Raw genomic sequence first — 15,365 nt, forward strand, 5'->3', positions numbered from 1 at the left:
TCTTGGACTGCGATCCCGCTGGCTGGGGCTTCGTGTCAGATGCATTATCGAAAATGATGAATTGGGGAACAGGCTATATCATTCGTCGGTGCCAGAGAGTCGAAGTGTGTGTTTTTGGAACCCGAGATGCCTGTAAGGCTGCCACATTGCGGCTGACCTTTTGTCCCTGCTTTACGAGTGGTACGACATGGTGGCCCAGCAGTAAAGGTCACTGGATTCAAGACATCCGCGACTTTGGTCTTGCGTTGCACCCTCTCGACATGCAGAACCTAGTATGTTGTGCAATCTTAGCCACAGGACCCTGAATTTCAAGCACTCCTTCCCAAAAGTTGGACATAGGGCGGGGCCGAAATGAATTTTCACTTATCTTGTTTCTTGATGAAAGATACTATCAGTACCCTGAATCGGGTAACAACTTACCCATGACAGCCGTAAGGACGGTTCGGGCTGATTGAAACAGAGTATGATGAGAGAACATGCTGCAAGACGTAAGAAGATAATGGTTCATCTTGGCAATGAGTGGTCAAGCCTGCCGGCGATGAGGTCTTCGGGTAATTTTTACGCTAGCCATGCAGTCACGTCCGGGTGGCTTTGACATCGCCTTTTCCATCCACTCTTGATCAACATTTGCCGACAGCATTTATTTTGTTGCGCGACAAGCCTCGTTGCTTTTACGAGGTGCAGAATGCTAACAGACAATCGCGATGACTCCACCCATGACCTTTCTTAGCTCAGCTTATTGATGCATCTTGCAACAAGCCATTCACCGGAACCTGTTCACACCTGCGTCTAAGCCTCCTTATCGAGGTCCTGTGCAAGATCTGGTGATGAATTGTTGACAGTGAGTTATGACAGGCAGCCATCTGTCCAGCTCCTCGAAAATGGCGAAGTACAAGAGAACGTGTTGCCCGCTTCTAGGAAAGCGGTACATCATCTTGATCGTTCAGAATCGCACTGTCTGAGTCTATTTAGACATGGTCTTCTTTTCCCGTCCTCTATCCTTGACGGCGTTTGCTGCATTGCTCTCGCTCGTCACCTCCGATCCTGAATCAATATGTTACTCATACGGTGTCGACTTCGTTGATGAGGGTTCATACTTTATCAATGAAGCGTCCACAGAAGCCTTCACTGCTGTCTCTACCTTCAAAGGATGCCAAGCAGATTTGTCGGATATCTTGTTCGTGGATCCAAACGATACAGAGTACCTCTGCTCTAAGGTGGAAACTACGCCTGACGATGACCCCAAACTATCGACATGTCCCATCCAGAAAAGTCAAATGTCATCTGGGCATTGGATTCTTCTCATTCTGGGCAACAACGGCAAAGAAGGTCAACCATTCGCGTGGCAGAGAGGTCGGTTTACCTTGGATCTTATAGGAAACGACTTGTGCTGATGAGACTAGATTTGTACATCACTGTTGGCGCACAAGCGACCATGACCTACACACCCACGGTCACTTTCAGCATAACCGAAGTACCAGTCACCACTATGACTGCAACAGCAACGTTCACCGACGTGTCCACTATCGGCCCACTGTCGACTGTAACAATCCCGAGTGGAACTGCGAAGAAGATTAAGACTGTAACACCCAAGGCAGTTACTGCAACTTCCACAAAGCTGATGACGAGGACATCTATCACATCGACCAGAAAGGCCGTTACCACCACTAAGACTGTCACTGCCACATGCACGACACCGGGTCGCCCAACTCGACCTGACAAGCCCTGCACATACTCACCCACTCTGCTCCACCCTGCTGCTCTGGTCACCCCTACGAGCTTGCCAAAGCTTCACCGCTTTGTGCGCAAATCCGACCGGGCTGTTGACTACGAGTGGGCTCGCGCGCGTGTGGAAGCTGCTAAGCAGAAGCGGGCTCGAATAGTTGGTCCTGCACTCGAGCGTCGCGCCCCAGACGCTCCAACATCCACTATTACGGGTACTGTGCCAGTGAGCACGACGACAACGATTATTCAGCCGACGCTCACAACAACGGAATCTGTCCTACAAACAGTATCGACCACGACAACTTTGCCTGCAGCTACTGTACTAAGTGGTCTCCTGACGTTGACTACTACGCTCCCCACTCCTACAAAAACCAAGGTCAGCCATCAATACATCACAATAACGTCTACCAAGAACTTTGGCGTCACATATACGAGGGTAACAACCGTAACTCCAACGTCTGCAGTCTCCGCATGCAAGAAGAAGGGGGGTCACTTTTGGTAATCCGAGATTTGAGCTCACGGCTGAACGGTGTTTTATTTCGAGATTTCAATGACAGGTCTTTGTATAATTAGTATATCTGGTCGGGTTACAGCTCTCGTGTTATACTATACCTCTTGAATTTACCTTCCGCCGAATTTGCAGCCTTGGCACAACCCTAATCAGCCCGATGCAGCTCAAAATTTATAGACCCTGCGTGATTTCGCTTGCATCGATTCAGATATTGATAAGTATTGTAGTGGTACAAACCACATGCAAATCTGTTCAGTCGCTCCCTCCCAGGCCAAAGATTACCGAAGACACCTGCGTTGTTGTGTGCGGTTCGATGAAGACAATGCAATCAGGTTACAGAAGCGCTTGCGTCATACCGATCAACAAGAACACATGCATGTAATATTGATATGCTCGAGTTTACCATCACGTACACAACTCCAACGCTCGCAAGCCACAAGCGTCAACGGGACGATTCTGACACCTGTCAAAAGCAACGCGTGGCCTGCTTACTTGCAGGAAACCAGAGCATTGGCTCACATGCCACGACGTTACCAGGGTTGTTATGACTATCGACGGAGAAAAGGACGAGGAAAACTAAGCCTTATTTTCGAACTACATGGGTAGTAATGTGGTGCGGTCATGCAGGACCATGAGCCTTACACGATGACGAGAACCATGGGAGAATCAAGAAACTCTTACATGGTGCATTCAACGTCACGACAGAGGGCTCTCCACACCCGAAGTCCGAAGGCACGACTTATGTCGCTAAGGTGATAATACCCCTGGTTGTCGAGGAAGCTAAAGAGAGGTTTGTATGCAAGTCGATGTATGTTAGCAAGCCCGAGGCAGGCCTGCGTGATACGAAGCTAAAATAAACCGTAGTTCGTCACTATCATCACTCCAGGGCTGGCACGGACATGCCACGTTTTGCCTACTTTCGACTAGCGCACACCTATCACAGACTAATCAACGGCCAAAAAGCTTGATGCTTTGTCTCATCCCTACACCCCCGATCGATCCCACAATCGTATGCGGCTGGATACTGGATATCGAGACCCAACATCTGTCTCCGCTGAAGACACTTGCTAGGAGTCCTAGCTTGAAGGGCTAAGTAAGCCTGCTATCAGAGGAAGGAGCGACGCGTGACTGGACGCCATCGAGAGCTTCTCCAACGTTCTTCATGGCGTCAGCCTTGGACTATCAATACACATCTCACTCATGCGCTTCAAGAAAAGAACTCTTTTATTGAAAACTGCATGTCAGTGACAATCGGCGCTCATTAGCGGAGAGAGTGGGACCATGCCCACACAGATCATGTGAGACCAATGGAGGAGATATTCTGGGTTCTGCATATGGGATACGGATACGACGGATGCGGGGAAATACGGGTAGGGTCGGAAGATACTCCACTTCACGCCTGGAAAGACGCTGCTGGCATGATCTATGTCGACAAATCGGTCCATTGGCTACGATGTGCATTCAACCCATTTTGAGGACCTGCAAGGCTTTGGCATGTGCGCATCGCAATTCTTGAGTAGTATCCAGAGATGATAGACTAGCGCCACATGGTTCTATCTTTACCTTATCAAAGAGCAATAGGCCGGATGGTATGACCATGCGAGGCGGGTTTTCCGGATAGAGCCTTGTTTTCATATCAGTATCAATTATTTCCCCATTCAGCAGTTGTCAACAGGGGCTGAATCCTCAAATCAGGCTTCAATGCGTGTTCGCCTCACCGTTGTCGTGAGGTTGCTTTTCTGTCATCATATTCGTGCTGTCTTGCTGCTCAGCTGGGTTCGCAGTCGTTTCCTTATTGGTATTACTATCTCAGAAAGGCCTACGTTGTACAGGGACCTACAGCCATGCATGTCATGAACTCCGTCGAGCCAACATAATTACGGGGTTCTGGCATTGGAAAAGCTCAACAAGACTGGTCCTTGCATCAGCACATTGGTTGTCACACGACGTCGTCACTGCCCTACTACGCCTCAATGTCAGCAACCATTCAATGTGTTTCCGGATGAATGAGCCTCAGTCTGGGCATCGAAGGTCGACGTCGTGCAGGCTTGACGCGCCAATGTTTCCAAGTCGCCGATCGAAAAAGATGGCAGTTGCCCAGCTGCGAGATTACCGCCTAGAAGTCTGCCTGACACGTTAGTGATGGCTTTTTGGTGGCAAGCATATCATAACTCAACATAACTTTAACTTGGTTTCGAGTGCGATTGTCATAACCAGCTTGAAAATTGAATATTTTCTGGTTCATCGAACAGGAATCACTACTGAAAGAACGCATATGTTCAACTTGAGATTACCAACGTCGTCGCGTCATCTCATATCCGTAGAACTCCGTTGAGCCATCATACCACGATAGACTGAGGGTACATGCAGCTTACTCATCGTTTATTTCTGCCTGTCGGCAGCGTGCAGGAGCATGGTCAGCGCTGATGCGGTCATGTCATGCCAGTCTGAGCTTACAAGTATCAGTTACCGGCAACCTTTGCGATTTTGTTCCAGCCTCGCCATAAGCTTCACCGGATCGGCTTCTCCGGCCATATGCCTACAGGGGTATGGGTAGAGTCATCAAGTTCTTGACCTAGAATGCAGGTCTCAAATCTGTGTCAAAACAAGACCAATTCGATGATCAATAGTGATGAGATGCCGAGAGTGAGTGACACAAACCGGCATCTGCACCAACGTGGTGGTCAGCTTCCAAGCCAAAATCCCGAGAAAAGGAGATACTTTCACGCAGGAACGACGCCAAATGACCGGCGTTTTCCATGGGTACCAAGAGAGTGACACAAATATGCTGAACGAGCTGTCAAAAAAATCTTACAGTCTTGGGTCCATGTCTGACCCCCTGGTTAGCATCCTGGTCGGTCATGCCGTGGCCCAGGTTCGCGAAGTGAAGGCTACTAGGATATAATCATTGATGGACAAATATCCCAATTGCCTTAAGATGTAGTGTGGATGTGCTGGCTTACATCGTGGTAGTTTGATGGTTACCAATGGGTTGTGGTGGCGCACCTCACGAGGAGGACGGAGGTCATCGTCATGTGCCAGTTAAAGGCATCGCCAAATTCCACGTCATCCTGCCATAGTAGTCTTCAGCTCCATTCTGATCAATATGTATTGATCCCCGTCGTACGTATCATCTGTCGCCCCTCGGGCCTCCCGAGGTGGATACGTGACAATAAGCTTATATAGATATGGTCACTAGGTCCTGTTCTTGAGAGTAAAGTTATTTGAGTCATCGACGGCCACATTCGCCAATCGTTTGTAGGGTGTCCATTCGACCAGAGACTCTTGGTTCAGAGCTGGATATAAAACAAGATGGCGAGCGTAAGCAAGAGCTACCTTACGTGACTGGTCGAGAAAGCGAGTCTCCTGGCATATGTCCAGGCTTCCATGTTGAGTTCTTTCCTTGATCAAAAGTGTCGTGTACCGACAGTCTTGTGACCATGATAACGCCGAAGCCTCCATCTTGCTTGTCAGTATTGCATATGCGGTCTTTCTTCGCCCCACGCACCCTTCTCTTCAGGTCAGCTCTCAACCTCCCAAACTAGGGTCTCCCGCCCAGCAAACTGCATGGCCGTCCACGCGTTCTTTTCTCCAAAACCCTCTGCGCTCACCGCAAACCAATTTTCGCGTTTCTCGTCCCCTTCCATATCCACATCTCCCTCCTCATCCTTCCCACTCTTGTTCCTAAAGCTTAGTCTTCTCACCACGAGAAACAAGTCGCGCGCGAAAGAAGACGGGATGAAGCCCCTCCACCGAACACAAACCATGCTCCTCGGGGATGTTCCGTGCTCGAAATCAGGAACCTCATAACGAGACAGATGGGGGTCGATATCATCGGTTTCGCTAAGCCGAGGCGAGTCCAAAGAGAGCATGCGGCAATATTCAAGCAAACTCAACGCATCTTCCTCTTCGTAGAGACTTGCTAAATTGTGCACTGATAACTTCGGCACCAGCACATTCCTCATCTTTATTACACTCGGCTCAATGGAGCATATCTTAGGCGCGTGTTTCGACAACATCTCCTTGCCCTCCGCGAGCGATTCCGCCGAACTTGGGTTGAAATTATAGAAAAGCCACGTTAGACTCTGGTCCAGCACATTCCTGCAAGCCCACATCAGTCTCTCGAATTTCCCTTTGCCATGTCTCATAGCCTTATCGCGAAGATTGAACTCCACGACCCAGCGCGACTTCTGGTGTTTGCGACCACCGTCTTCGATAGAAATACCTTGCAGGCCGCAACGCTCGTAGGTAGGGCGGTCGAGTTCGAGACGCAGTGTACCGTCGTAGAGGGAGAAAACATTATCGACAAGCGGTCGTCCTTCACTAAGCATCATGATATTGCCTGTTGTCCATCAGTTCCACTCTTCAGCTTCTCACATGAGCGACGCGCAACCATACCTTGCCTGACGTACTGGTCGAGGAATTCGCTCTCCAGCACTTCTCCTAGTTGCATATGCACCTTCGCGTATTTTTTATCTCCAACGCCATTTTCTCGATACAATTCTTTCTCCACTATATCGTAGATTTCCTCCGGTAGTATGAGGTCCAGTGTGTGACTGAACCTTTGCTTACTAAATGTTGAGAACGGTTTCTTTTTCGTGGAGACGTTTTGCGGATCGATGCAAGTGGGCAGGATACTGTGCGAAAAGTAGATTTTCGTATCGGGCACGGAATCCGTACGATGGATATCTAACATGGTTTCTGTGGAGGCGAAAATGCGCGCGCTGCAAGGTTGGAAGTCTAGAGCGGGTGCATGTAGTGGGGGAAGTCGCGAGTTGAGGTCGCGTGGGAATATTCAGCCCTATTATGCTTGGCGTAGCGCGTTGACATGTGAACACGTACAGGAACATATTAGCATTTTGAAGGTAAACATGTATATCCAGTCCTGCCCTTTGTCAATGGCCAGTAACATGTATTGATTGAGACGGTCTATGCGAGGACTGACATGTGGCTGATAAGTGCTACAAAACGTGGTACACGGGAGGAATATATCCGTCATTTATTAGATGATGTACAGGTCTTGCCACCTTCGTTCTAAATCTGTCGATTACAGACCCGTTTCCAAAGGTGTTGACTATACCCCTTCCGCCCATGGACTTCCATCTCAAACGCCAGACTCCTTCTCGTCATCCGCAACACTGTTGTGAGGTCTAGTGTCGTAAACCTCTTGGGGATGCCCACCCTTCCAAACGCCCTCAATAGCTTACGCCATGCCCATCATGTAGCTCATGCATTTTTATTCTTACTTTCGGTATTGATTTGTGCCTTGATCTCGTTGTTGTTCTCTGGCACCGGACCTGTGGCTTTCACGCTGTACGTATGGTCCTCTTCGTTGATAGTACCGATCTCGGTCTTTTGTCCCTCTGGGATCATCTTGTGCTCGAGATCCCAGCCTGCACGGCGCGCAAGTTCAGCTACTATTACGTCGCAATCACCTAGCAGATTGATATCGAAGTTGATGTGGTGAATAGGCTGGACCATGTTAGTACTTGCTTGTGGTAACACCATGGTCTGCAACATACATCTCGTGAAATATAGATCTGTGGCACATCACGCGGCAAGAAATTTGGGATTTCTGACACAGGCGCGACTTTCATACTCGTGCCCATGACGATCACCAGGTCTGCTTTGTCTCGGTCTTCGTCTTTCAAACGATCAAAGAAGTTCGAAGGGAGTGCTTCGCCAAAGAACGTAATGTCTGGCTTCATAATACCGGGCTGTGGGATGTCGAATGCACCGTCTGACTCCGAATCCTCGCCGCTCGATCGCTTTTTCCTGCTGGCGCCTCCGTGAGATGATCGCTTTCGCTTCAAACCCGGCTTTTGTGCAGCAATCTCTTCAATGCAGCGCTTGCACTCAGCCGGCTTTTGTGCGCGCACAGAGTCGAAGATTTCTTCCCCAGGAACTTTGTACTTACATTTCCGACATGTCGCATTTGCCCACGAGCCATGACACTGTATCAGCTTATCTTTCCGTATGCCAGCATGCGCCTCCACGTTGTCGATGTTCTGGGTGTAGTTGGTGAGCAGCTTGTCCTTATCCTGTAGCAGCCGTATGAACTCGTGCGTAGGCGTCCACTTTTCTAAGTCAGGGATGATGTCGCCGGCGAGAGCGTAGAAGGTCCGCGGGTCGTCGTCGAAGTTATGAATGTCGAACACCTGTTCCGGCTCTTGATAGCCCATCTGAAGCAGTCGCGAGTAGAACCCGGTGTTCTTGGAGCGGAAATCGGGGATGCCGAGGCTTGTGGAGATGCCTGCGCCGGTGATGACCATGATGTTCTTGCGCTCTCGTAGCAGTTTTGCAGCGTCGTCAATGGTCTGATATTGGTCGAGTCTTCGACGTTTGTTGAGCTCGCGGTTAATCGCTAGGCCAAGCAGCTGGTAGAAGCTCTCGTCTGGAGCGTTGTCGAGGAATTTAGGAAGTCTCACGCCGAACGCGGTGCACAACTTGCGCGCCGTCATCTTTTCGCTGGTAATGTTCTCCATCACAAACTGGCTGGCACCCACGTCATGCAGGCGGTTCTTGAGTTGTCGCGCTTCGTCGGCGGTGCACGCGTCCATGCCTGTCTTGGACGTCAATCGCCGTAGTGAGAGGCGCACAGCAAACACAACCCACCGTTGGTAGAGTACTCAAAGGCCTCGACTTCATCCAGGATCTCCTCGAATAGTGAGGCTGTTTCCCACATGCTGCCGTCCTCTTGCTCATCTTCTTCGCCTTTGACCTTGGCCCCCTCCAACGCGCCTTCCGCAGCGGACTCTGCCTTGGGATCTACGGCAGGCGGTGGGGCAACGTCTTTCGCGACGACAGGACCCGTGTAGGGCTGGGCAGCCATCTTGTCGGCTGCGCGCAGTCAAATACTAATTGTAGTGTTTACCTTGTCAAAGTGAGAGAACCAGTTCTACAGACGTCACACATGAAACGCTAGTCTGATTAGGCTTAGTCGATGCGGATTAGCCCGCACGCTTATCCTAGGATGACATGTGAGCTCGTTCCTCCGTCGCCAGTACCACAAACCAAGTTCGATCAGTCTGTGTGCATGATCTTGACGGACGAATGCATGCACGCAGAATGTGACTGCCCGCAGGCTCAGCAAATCACAGCTAGCCGTAGCGTCTTTTCGGCATGCCGAGAGTTTGGTGGTCATATGCCGCGATCCTTCTCTTTGTCGTTTCTTCGTTCTCCGCTGGCGAGTATAAGGCAGGCCTTTGTTTCATAAGTCCGTCATCTTCAAAGAGATCTGCAGCTCGCTCCGTTCAAATGACGTCCATTCTCTCTTGTAGCTGTGTCCCAGCATCCGTCCAGTTTTCTAACCCCATTGAGTCCACCAAGCCGATCCACGGCGATGAATTCCACGTGCAACCTTCTTCCAATCTGGCCACGCGTCCTCCTCATACTGCCTCTGAAAGACCTCCACCGTGCGTGTCTACTTACTTTGACACCCTTTCGAGATGTTCATACTCGCAAAGCAAGCTGGAAACATTGCCAATCGAAATTGTCAACCAAATACTGTCATACCTTACTCACCCACGGTCTCGCCTGCCGGGCCTCACCGAAACTCAAAGCGCGCACGACTTTCCCCGGCAAACAAAGTTCGATATCAAGAGTAGGGAGGATCTTACCACACGTCCTGACACCGACCGTTGGGCCGCTGACCTGTTTTCCTGGACTGCGCTCTGCCACCCATTCAACTCACTAGCACATACATCGAAACGCTGCAATGAGTTGGTAGAAAGCTACAGCTCGCACTTGGTGCGGTCTTGCAACAAGTTCAACCTTCCTTTTGCTCACTTCGATAAGCATGGATCGAGGTGTGTGTATCCAGATATGAGTCAAATCATATATAGACGACTGTGGCTGCAACATGCGCCCAGAATATGTATATTCTGCTACGCAGTGCTAGACTGCTATCCCTTTCCGCTCGTCAAGCGCGTCATAGCCGCATGTGAAGACTGTTTCCTCAGACAGACCCTGGTGCGTTTACTCCCCTATTGCACTTCCCGGTGCCTCACAAACTCACTCCACTCCTAGACTGTCGACGAAGTCGAGCATCAGTACCACATTTCTCAAGCTACTACCCTCGCCTCGCCTTACATCCGGGGTAGCCCAGGCTCAATTTGGGTTTTACGCATCGATGTTGAGAACCTGGCTTTGCAGCTCTACGGCACGAGAGCTTTCCACAGCGCTCATGTGGAACAATTCGGCAAGCCGTGCTCCATATGTGCCATCACAAGGTTCACGTCTGAATTTCGTGTGTCCAAGGCCAAGTCGGTTTCGAAGACTCTTCGGCGGCACGCGAGTCTGAAGCGGAAGGGTGCAAGTCGAACATCACGCTGTTTCTAACAGTACCTATTTTGTCTATTTCGCCTGTTTCGTATTCAAATTCGGTCGTGGATGCATCTGCAAGGACTCGTTATTGGATTGCCTGAACAAATTGAGAATCGCATTTCGGTTGTATCGTAATGTACCAGCAAAAGTCAGATAGCGTTACGCTAGTTTTTGGCATCGTTATCTATATACATATACGTCCCAGAGTGATCCGGCTGCTGATTAACGTGTATTCATCAACTCGTTGTCTCGTTCCGCGGCCCACTCAGAGCTTAGCTCCCTTCTTTCCATCCAGATCCGTGTAGAAGTCCCACCCAAAGTTCGCCGAAGGATCGTTGAAGCGAAGTTTCTTATCAATGCTAGCCATTTTCTTGACATCCTCTTCAGGAAGCTTGAAGTCACCCTCAAGATTGGCCTTGATACGAGATTCAGTCTTAGACTTGGGGATAACAGAGTGCCCCTGTGCAATACCCCAAGCCAACGCGACCTGTGCACCAGTTTTGCCGTGCTTCTTGCCAATCTCGACAATGACCGGGTCATCCATTAATTTGCCCATGTTCTTGCCAGCGTCATAGATTTCGTTCTGGTTGCCAAACGGCGAGTAATGGGTAACATGGATGCCTTTCTCTTTGTGGAACGCGGTGAAAGACTGCTGTTGGAGATATGGGTGAAGCTCAATCTGATGAGCTGCAGGGACGATAGACGTCTCCTTCAGTAGGCGCTCAAGCTCTGCTTTGCTAAAATTTGAGACACCGATGGCCTTCGTCTTGCCTGACTTGACAAGCTTCTCCATTGCTTTGTATGTGTCGACAAAGTCGGAGTCGCCAGTCTTGACCTTGTCATTCTCCTTGGGAAACATGGCGTCACCGCGAGCAAAGGGCGACGGCCAGTGCATTAAGTATAGATCTACATAGTCGGTGCCGAGATCCTTCAACGAGGCGTCGAGTGCCTTTTCGACATCTTCTGGGTGGTGGCTGTTGTTCCAGAGCTTCGTCGTGAGGAATATCTGGTCGCGGGGCACGCCGGAGTGCTTGATGGCATTGCCGACGGCGGGCTCTGTGCCGTAGATGCGCGCCGTGTCGATGTGACGGTAGCCGGCCTTGAGTGCTGTGATGACAGCGCTGCGAGTAGTATGAGCAATTGATACCAACATTAGAGACTGCCGACTTACGGTTCCTGAGCCTCCTTGTCCTGCCAAGTGCCAAAGCCAATGGCAGGTATCTTGGTACCTGTATTGAGAGTAAATGTTGTGCTGGCCATTCTGATTTGATGTGCTACTGTTGATCGAGGTTGCAATTGTCGAGTCACCTGTGTGAGTCTGGTTGTGGAGGTACGAAGGGAGGCAAACATTTTGAAGTATAGTGGATTATGACAGTCTCAAGACGCAAATGCCTCTGGGCAATCACGACTATGTGTCTAGTAGCTTCGAACTGGATGACGTTTTGAGGGTCTTTGCGCCGCATGCCTGTAGATCATCACGGTGTTGCTCACTAAAATTGAGCGATATCCGGCAATTCGTTATGACATTGAGAGAACCTCGCACTCTTCCATCATAGCTCCTTAACACGTCAAGATGTTGCTGGTGTCAGCATGGTCTTGATCCGGTCCTTCACAATTCTCGGGATTGAGATGAAAACTGCCGAGGTTGGATCGTGCACACGCGACATCATCAGTCGCGTCATCCTTACCATCACGTCTTAGGTGCCGCATACAGCATGGCCCAGTCAAACTTCCCCACCCGCCAGCTCTCATCCGACCAGTTTGTCGAGAGCTGCGGCACGATTCTTTTCGACCGTTCAGATCCGCAATCGAAGAGAGTCTGCCTCGTCAACCTTGTAGAGAAAGACGAATGGATGCTGGCAAAGGGACGTCGTAACATTGGAGAGACACGAAAGGATGCTGCGCTACGCGAGATAACTGAAGAGACCGGGTACTCATGCCATCTCTTACCTATTCGTATGTTCACTAGAGTAGCAGCCGGTGACGAGCCTCCAGATACGCCGGATGAGGCTCTCGTTCATGACAGGCTCACTGAACCGTTCATGTGTACGATGAGAAGACTGCTACATGGCAAGGGCGTAAAGCTCATCTGGTGGTACGTTGCAGCGTTGTACGAAGATGCTCATGATAGGAGAGATCCAGGAGAAGAGAAGTTCAGCCCTCAGTTTTTCTCTTGCGAGATGGCTGTTGAGAAGCTGTACTTCGAGCCCGATCGCGATGTTCTCATAAAAGCCATAAAAATTGTCGAAATACGATATATAATAGTACATAATCATAGGACATGTGATTCAATGGATGTTGGTTACTTCCAGAAGTGATCGTGCCTGTACAGATCACTTCGAACAGGCCATCCGCTAGTCTTCCTTCTGCAGCCACTGCTTGCACGCCTCATACACCCTCGGAAAGGTTGGATCGAGTGCTAGATACCTCTCAAAGATACCTTCGTCGAGCCGCTTGAAAAAGTGTAGCATCGAGACGAAGATGAAGTCAGCATACGATACTAGTGATGATTAGTTTCTTATCTCACTCAACTGCGTCTAACAGATCTTGAACTCACCCGTCTCCCCTAGAAAAAACGGCCCTCCGTTCTTCCTCAACCAATCGCCAGCCTCTGTAGCCGGCTTCTTCGCCTTTTCCCAACACTCCTCCGTCGCATACTCCCTTTCCACTTCCTTTAAGGGTGCGCCAAAATCTTGTTCCCGTGCTCTGTCGATGTACTCCGCTGACGGTCCATTTAACACACTCGGAATCTTGGGAACGAAGTGCACCACCAACGTCTCCATCATCTTGCCAGCATGATCACGGATTCGCTCAACAATCGGGTTGTCGAGATGGAGAGATGCGCTTGAGACCTGGACTTCGAGGTCTTGAGCTATGGACCAGGAGTCCATCGCGTAGGTTCCATTGGTGTATTTGATCGCCGGGATGGTGTAGTCCCTAAAGTATTCTGGGGCCTCTTTGGAGTTCGGGGGGATGCCGCTGGAGCATGTTAGGAAACTAATCTTGGATTGTCTTCAAGAGTAGTCTGAAATACAAGGATTTCAGTCTAGATCCAAGATCTGGGAACTCAAGCCACTCGGTTCTGTAGTCGATGCCCTTGTAGTTCAATACCATACGGGCTGAGCTTGTAAGCAGTGATACGGTTGATAATACTTACAGGACCTACTTTTCCAAGGGTTCAGCGACCATGAAACACCGTTTCGGGTAGGGACATCATACAGAATTATCTGTGGCGACATCGTTGTGTTATGAGTCGAACGTGGAGGTCGGGCTTGGGTGGTATAAAGACTTAGAAGTTTGTCACAGGAAGAACACCACAGCCAGGCTCCCGCAACGTCTAAAGGCAGCCTACCCCACGTGACTCCCCCGCACGTAGCATAACTTCTCGGTGCATTGAAACGCCAGAATAATACAAGAATGGAGATACATTATCGATTGTGAACAGTCGCAGTCGTCATATAACCGTAACCTTATACTAGCATCAGATGTAAGATAAGAACTATTGAGTTATCAACGATTTCACTACCTGACCAAGTCCACCATTCGCCATGTCCTGCTCTCTAACACAAGGCATGCTCCACACTACTACTCAGAGGGACTTTACTTATATCTCTACCGACGGTATGTTTACGCATGGCCACTATGACATCTTGATCAACCGATTGGGCCTATGTTCCTGACAAGAACTTCAGTCATGTCCTCACCGACTGAAAAGCTATTTCGAATTTGAAGCATCCTGCAAAACTCTTCCATCTGGGAGTTTGGAAATTCGCCAGGTTGTTCATTGGCATTGACCTTGTCGTTTGGGTCGTATATCGGGGCGTCTTTATCGAAATTGTCGGGAATCTTGAGAAGACCTCTTGCTGTGATGTTGGCTTTAATCCATTGAAAACTCTGTGAGATTGTATTCGTATGAGCCGGGGTTCTCCCAACGTCGTGCTAAGGGATGTGTTCCCGGCGGCTGGGCCATCACTAGAGAAACGGATGATGGAGAGCCATTCCTCATCGTAGTGAAGAGTAAATTTGCCCTCAGATTTCTTCTGCATATGAGGTTTTGTATAATTATCTTCCTCGTCATTTCTCGAGTTGATTTCAAGGAGTTCAAGAAATTTGCGATCTGGACTAGGCTTATCTAGCGCAAGGAAATGTGTAACAGTGTTCGTAATAGCTGGTGGTGGAGACTCACAAAACTTTCTTCTTCCGCCTCGAACTAGCTCCGAATATGGATGATGACAGCTGAGCACATAGGTCGTCGGAGATAGCGAGGTTTTCGTATATATCCCCAGCCGGAGAACCTTTGTGTTCCACGACTGCGGAATATTTGACGTGCATATGACCTGAAAACTAGTATTGAGACCGCAAAAGATTCATTACTTGTTCGGCAGGTACACTACCAATTTTATCAATCCTTGCGCTTTCCAAGAAGTGAGGGTAGTTGGCGAAGAGCTTCTCATAGTCTCCCCACAACAACCTTCCAAGGAGATATGGACAGCTCACATCGATTTTTCTCGAGTAAAGCGAGGTTAGACATGGCTATTGTCAAAAGAGTAGACCGGACAATTCTCGAAACTAGGGCCGCTTTGTTTGATATGGATGTCAAAATCCTAATGTCGTGATAGCTTCGAGGCTGCCGTATTAGGCTGCCATTGGTAGAGAGATTCACAAAACAGCGTAAATTCTATACCTAAAACAGCAGTATCATCACGCAGATGGCAACCTAGGGCCCTCGCAACATATCAAATGCTAGCAAAAGATCTGTTAAGTGCGCAGTGGCTACATATAGACGTACTTGTTCTTTGATACA

The 15,365-nt window shown here is 49.5% G+C and overlaps 7 protein-coding genes across 7 annotated transcripts; 3 read left to right on the forward strand and 4 right to left on the reverse strand.

Moving 5' to 3' along the window:
* Positions 1–642: 642 nt before the first annotated feature.
* Positions 643–2,427, forward strand: P153DRAFT_365098 (uncharacterized protein). The gene is made up of 2 exons (XM_033667758.1): positions 643–1,353; positions 1,404–2,427. The coding sequence occupies exons 1-2, from the start codon at positions 975–977 to the stop codon at positions 2,225–2,227; spliced, it is 1,203 nt and encodes a 400-aa protein (XP_033525906.1). The 5' UTR covers positions 643–974; the 3' UTR covers positions 2,228–2,427.
* Positions 2,428–5,757: 3,330 nt separating this feature from the next.
* Positions 5,758–6,932, reverse strand: P153DRAFT_286318 (uncharacterized protein; the record flags this gene model as incomplete). The annotated part of the gene is made up of 2 exons (XM_033663456.1): positions 5,758–6,578; positions 6,635–6,932. The coding sequence occupies 2 exons, from the start codon at positions 6,930–6,932 to the stop codon at positions 5,758–5,760; spliced, it is 1,119 nt and encodes a 372-aa protein (XP_033525907.1).
* A 205-nt stretch (positions 6,933–7,137) lies between these two features.
* Positions 7,138–9,102, reverse strand: P153DRAFT_311980 (SIR2-domain-containing protein). Its single transcript, XM_033664826.1, has 3 exons — positions 8,852–9,102; positions 7,759–8,798; positions 7,138–7,708 (listed from the first exon to the last, which is right to left on the reverse strand). Exons 1-3 carry the CDS (start codon positions 9,066–9,068, stop codon positions 7,463–7,465), a joined length of 1,503 nt encoding a protein of 500 aa, XP_033525908.1. The 5' UTR covers positions 9,069–9,102; the 3' UTR covers positions 7,138–7,462.
* Positions 9,103–9,243: 141 nt separating this feature from the next.
* Positions 9,244–10,775, forward strand: P153DRAFT_365104 (uncharacterized protein). Its single transcript, XM_033667759.1, has 2 exons — positions 9,244–10,207; positions 10,265–10,775. The coding sequence occupies exons 1-2, from the start codon at positions 9,359–9,361 to the stop codon at positions 10,574–10,576; spliced, it is 1,161 nt and encodes a 386-aa protein (XP_033525909.1). The 5' UTR covers positions 9,244–9,358; the 3' UTR covers positions 10,577–10,775.
* A 51-nt stretch (positions 10,776–10,826) lies between these two features.
* On the reverse strand, positions 10,827–11,821 carry P153DRAFT_286554 (Aldo/keto reductase; the record flags this gene model as incomplete). Its single annotated transcript, XM_033663475.1, has 2 exons — positions 10,827–11,682; positions 11,733–11,821. 2 exons carry the CDS (start codon positions 11,819–11,821, stop codon positions 10,827–10,829), a joined length of 945 nt encoding a protein of 314 aa, XP_033525910.1.
* A 455-nt stretch (positions 11,822–12,276) lies between these two features.
* Positions 12,277–12,879, forward strand: P153DRAFT_383623 (uncharacterized protein; the record flags this gene model as incomplete). Its single annotated transcript, XM_033670254.1, has 1 exon — positions 12,277–12,879. One exon carries the CDS (start codon positions 12,277–12,279, stop codon positions 12,877–12,879), a length of 603 nt encoding a protein of 200 aa, XP_033525911.1.
* On the reverse strand, positions 12,838–13,849 carry P153DRAFT_365107 (uncharacterized protein). Its single transcript, XM_033667760.1, has 4 exons — positions 13,728–13,849; positions 13,596–13,680; positions 13,119–13,540; positions 12,838–13,061 (listed from the first exon to the last, which is right to left on the reverse strand). The coding sequence occupies exons 1-4, from the start codon at positions 13,798–13,800 to the stop codon at positions 12,916–12,918; spliced, it is 726 nt and encodes a 241-aa protein (XP_033525912.1). The 5' UTR covers positions 13,801–13,849; the 3' UTR covers positions 12,838–12,915.
* Between the last annotated feature and the right edge of the window lie 1,516 nt (positions 13,850–15,365).

This window comes from Dothidotthia symphoricarpi (genome assembly GCF_010015815.1).
Source record: "Dothidotthia symphoricarpi CBS 119687 unplaced genomic scaffold P153scaffold_6, whole genome shotgun sequence".
Taxonomy (NCBI): Eukaryota; Fungi; Ascomycota; class Dothideomycetes; order Pleosporales; family Dothidotthiaceae; genus Dothidotthia; species Dothidotthia symphoricarpi.

What these genes read in the sequence shown, in the direction of transcription:
- P153DRAFT_365104 (XM_033667759.1), top strand. Translation starts at nt 9,359, where the DNA reads ATGCCGAGAGTTTGGTGGTCATATGCCGCGATCCTTCTCTTTGTCGTT. An exon ending in GTTTCCTCAGACAGACCCTG is followed by an intron (nt 10,208 to 10,264) that starts GTGCGTTTACTC and finishes CTCCACTCCTAG; the next exon opens with ACTGTCGACGAAGTCGAGCA.
- P153DRAFT_365098 (XM_033667758.1), top strand. Translation starts at nt 975, where the DNA reads ATGGTCTTCTTTTCCCGTCCTCTATCCTTGACGGCGTTTGCTGCATTG. An exon ending in ACCATTCGCGTGGCAGAGAG is followed by an intron (nt 1,354 to 1,403) that starts GTCGGTTTACCT and finishes TGATGAGACTAG; the next exon opens with ATTTGTACATCACTGTTGGC.
- P153DRAFT_311980 (XM_033664826.1), bottom strand. Translation starts at nt 9,068, where the DNA reads ATGGCTGCCCAGCCCTACACGGGTCCTGTCGTCGCGAAAGACGTTGCC. An exon ending in CTTTGAGTACTCTACCAACG is followed by an intron (nt 8,799 to 8,851) that starts GTGGGTTGTGTT and finishes CGTCCAAGACAG; the next exon opens with GCATGGACGCGTGCACCGCC. An exon ending in AGATCTATATTTCACGAGAT is followed by an intron (nt 7,709 to 7,758) that starts GTATGTTGCAGA and finishes AACATGGTCCAG; the next exon opens with CCTATTCACCACATCAACTT.
- P153DRAFT_365107 (XM_033667760.1), bottom strand. Translation starts at nt 13,800, where the DNA reads ATGTCGCCACAGATAATTCTGTATGATGTCCCTACCCGAAACGGTGTT. An exon ending in GTCGCTGAACCCTTGGAAAA is followed by an intron (nt 13,681 to 13,727) that starts GTAGGTCCTGTA and finishes TTACAAGCTCAG; the next exon opens with CCCGTATGGTATTGAACTAC. An exon ending in GGATCTAGACTGAAATCCTT is followed by an intron (nt 13,541 to 13,595) that starts GTATTTCAGACT and finishes AACATGCTCCAG; the next exon opens with CGGCATCCCCCCGAACTCCA.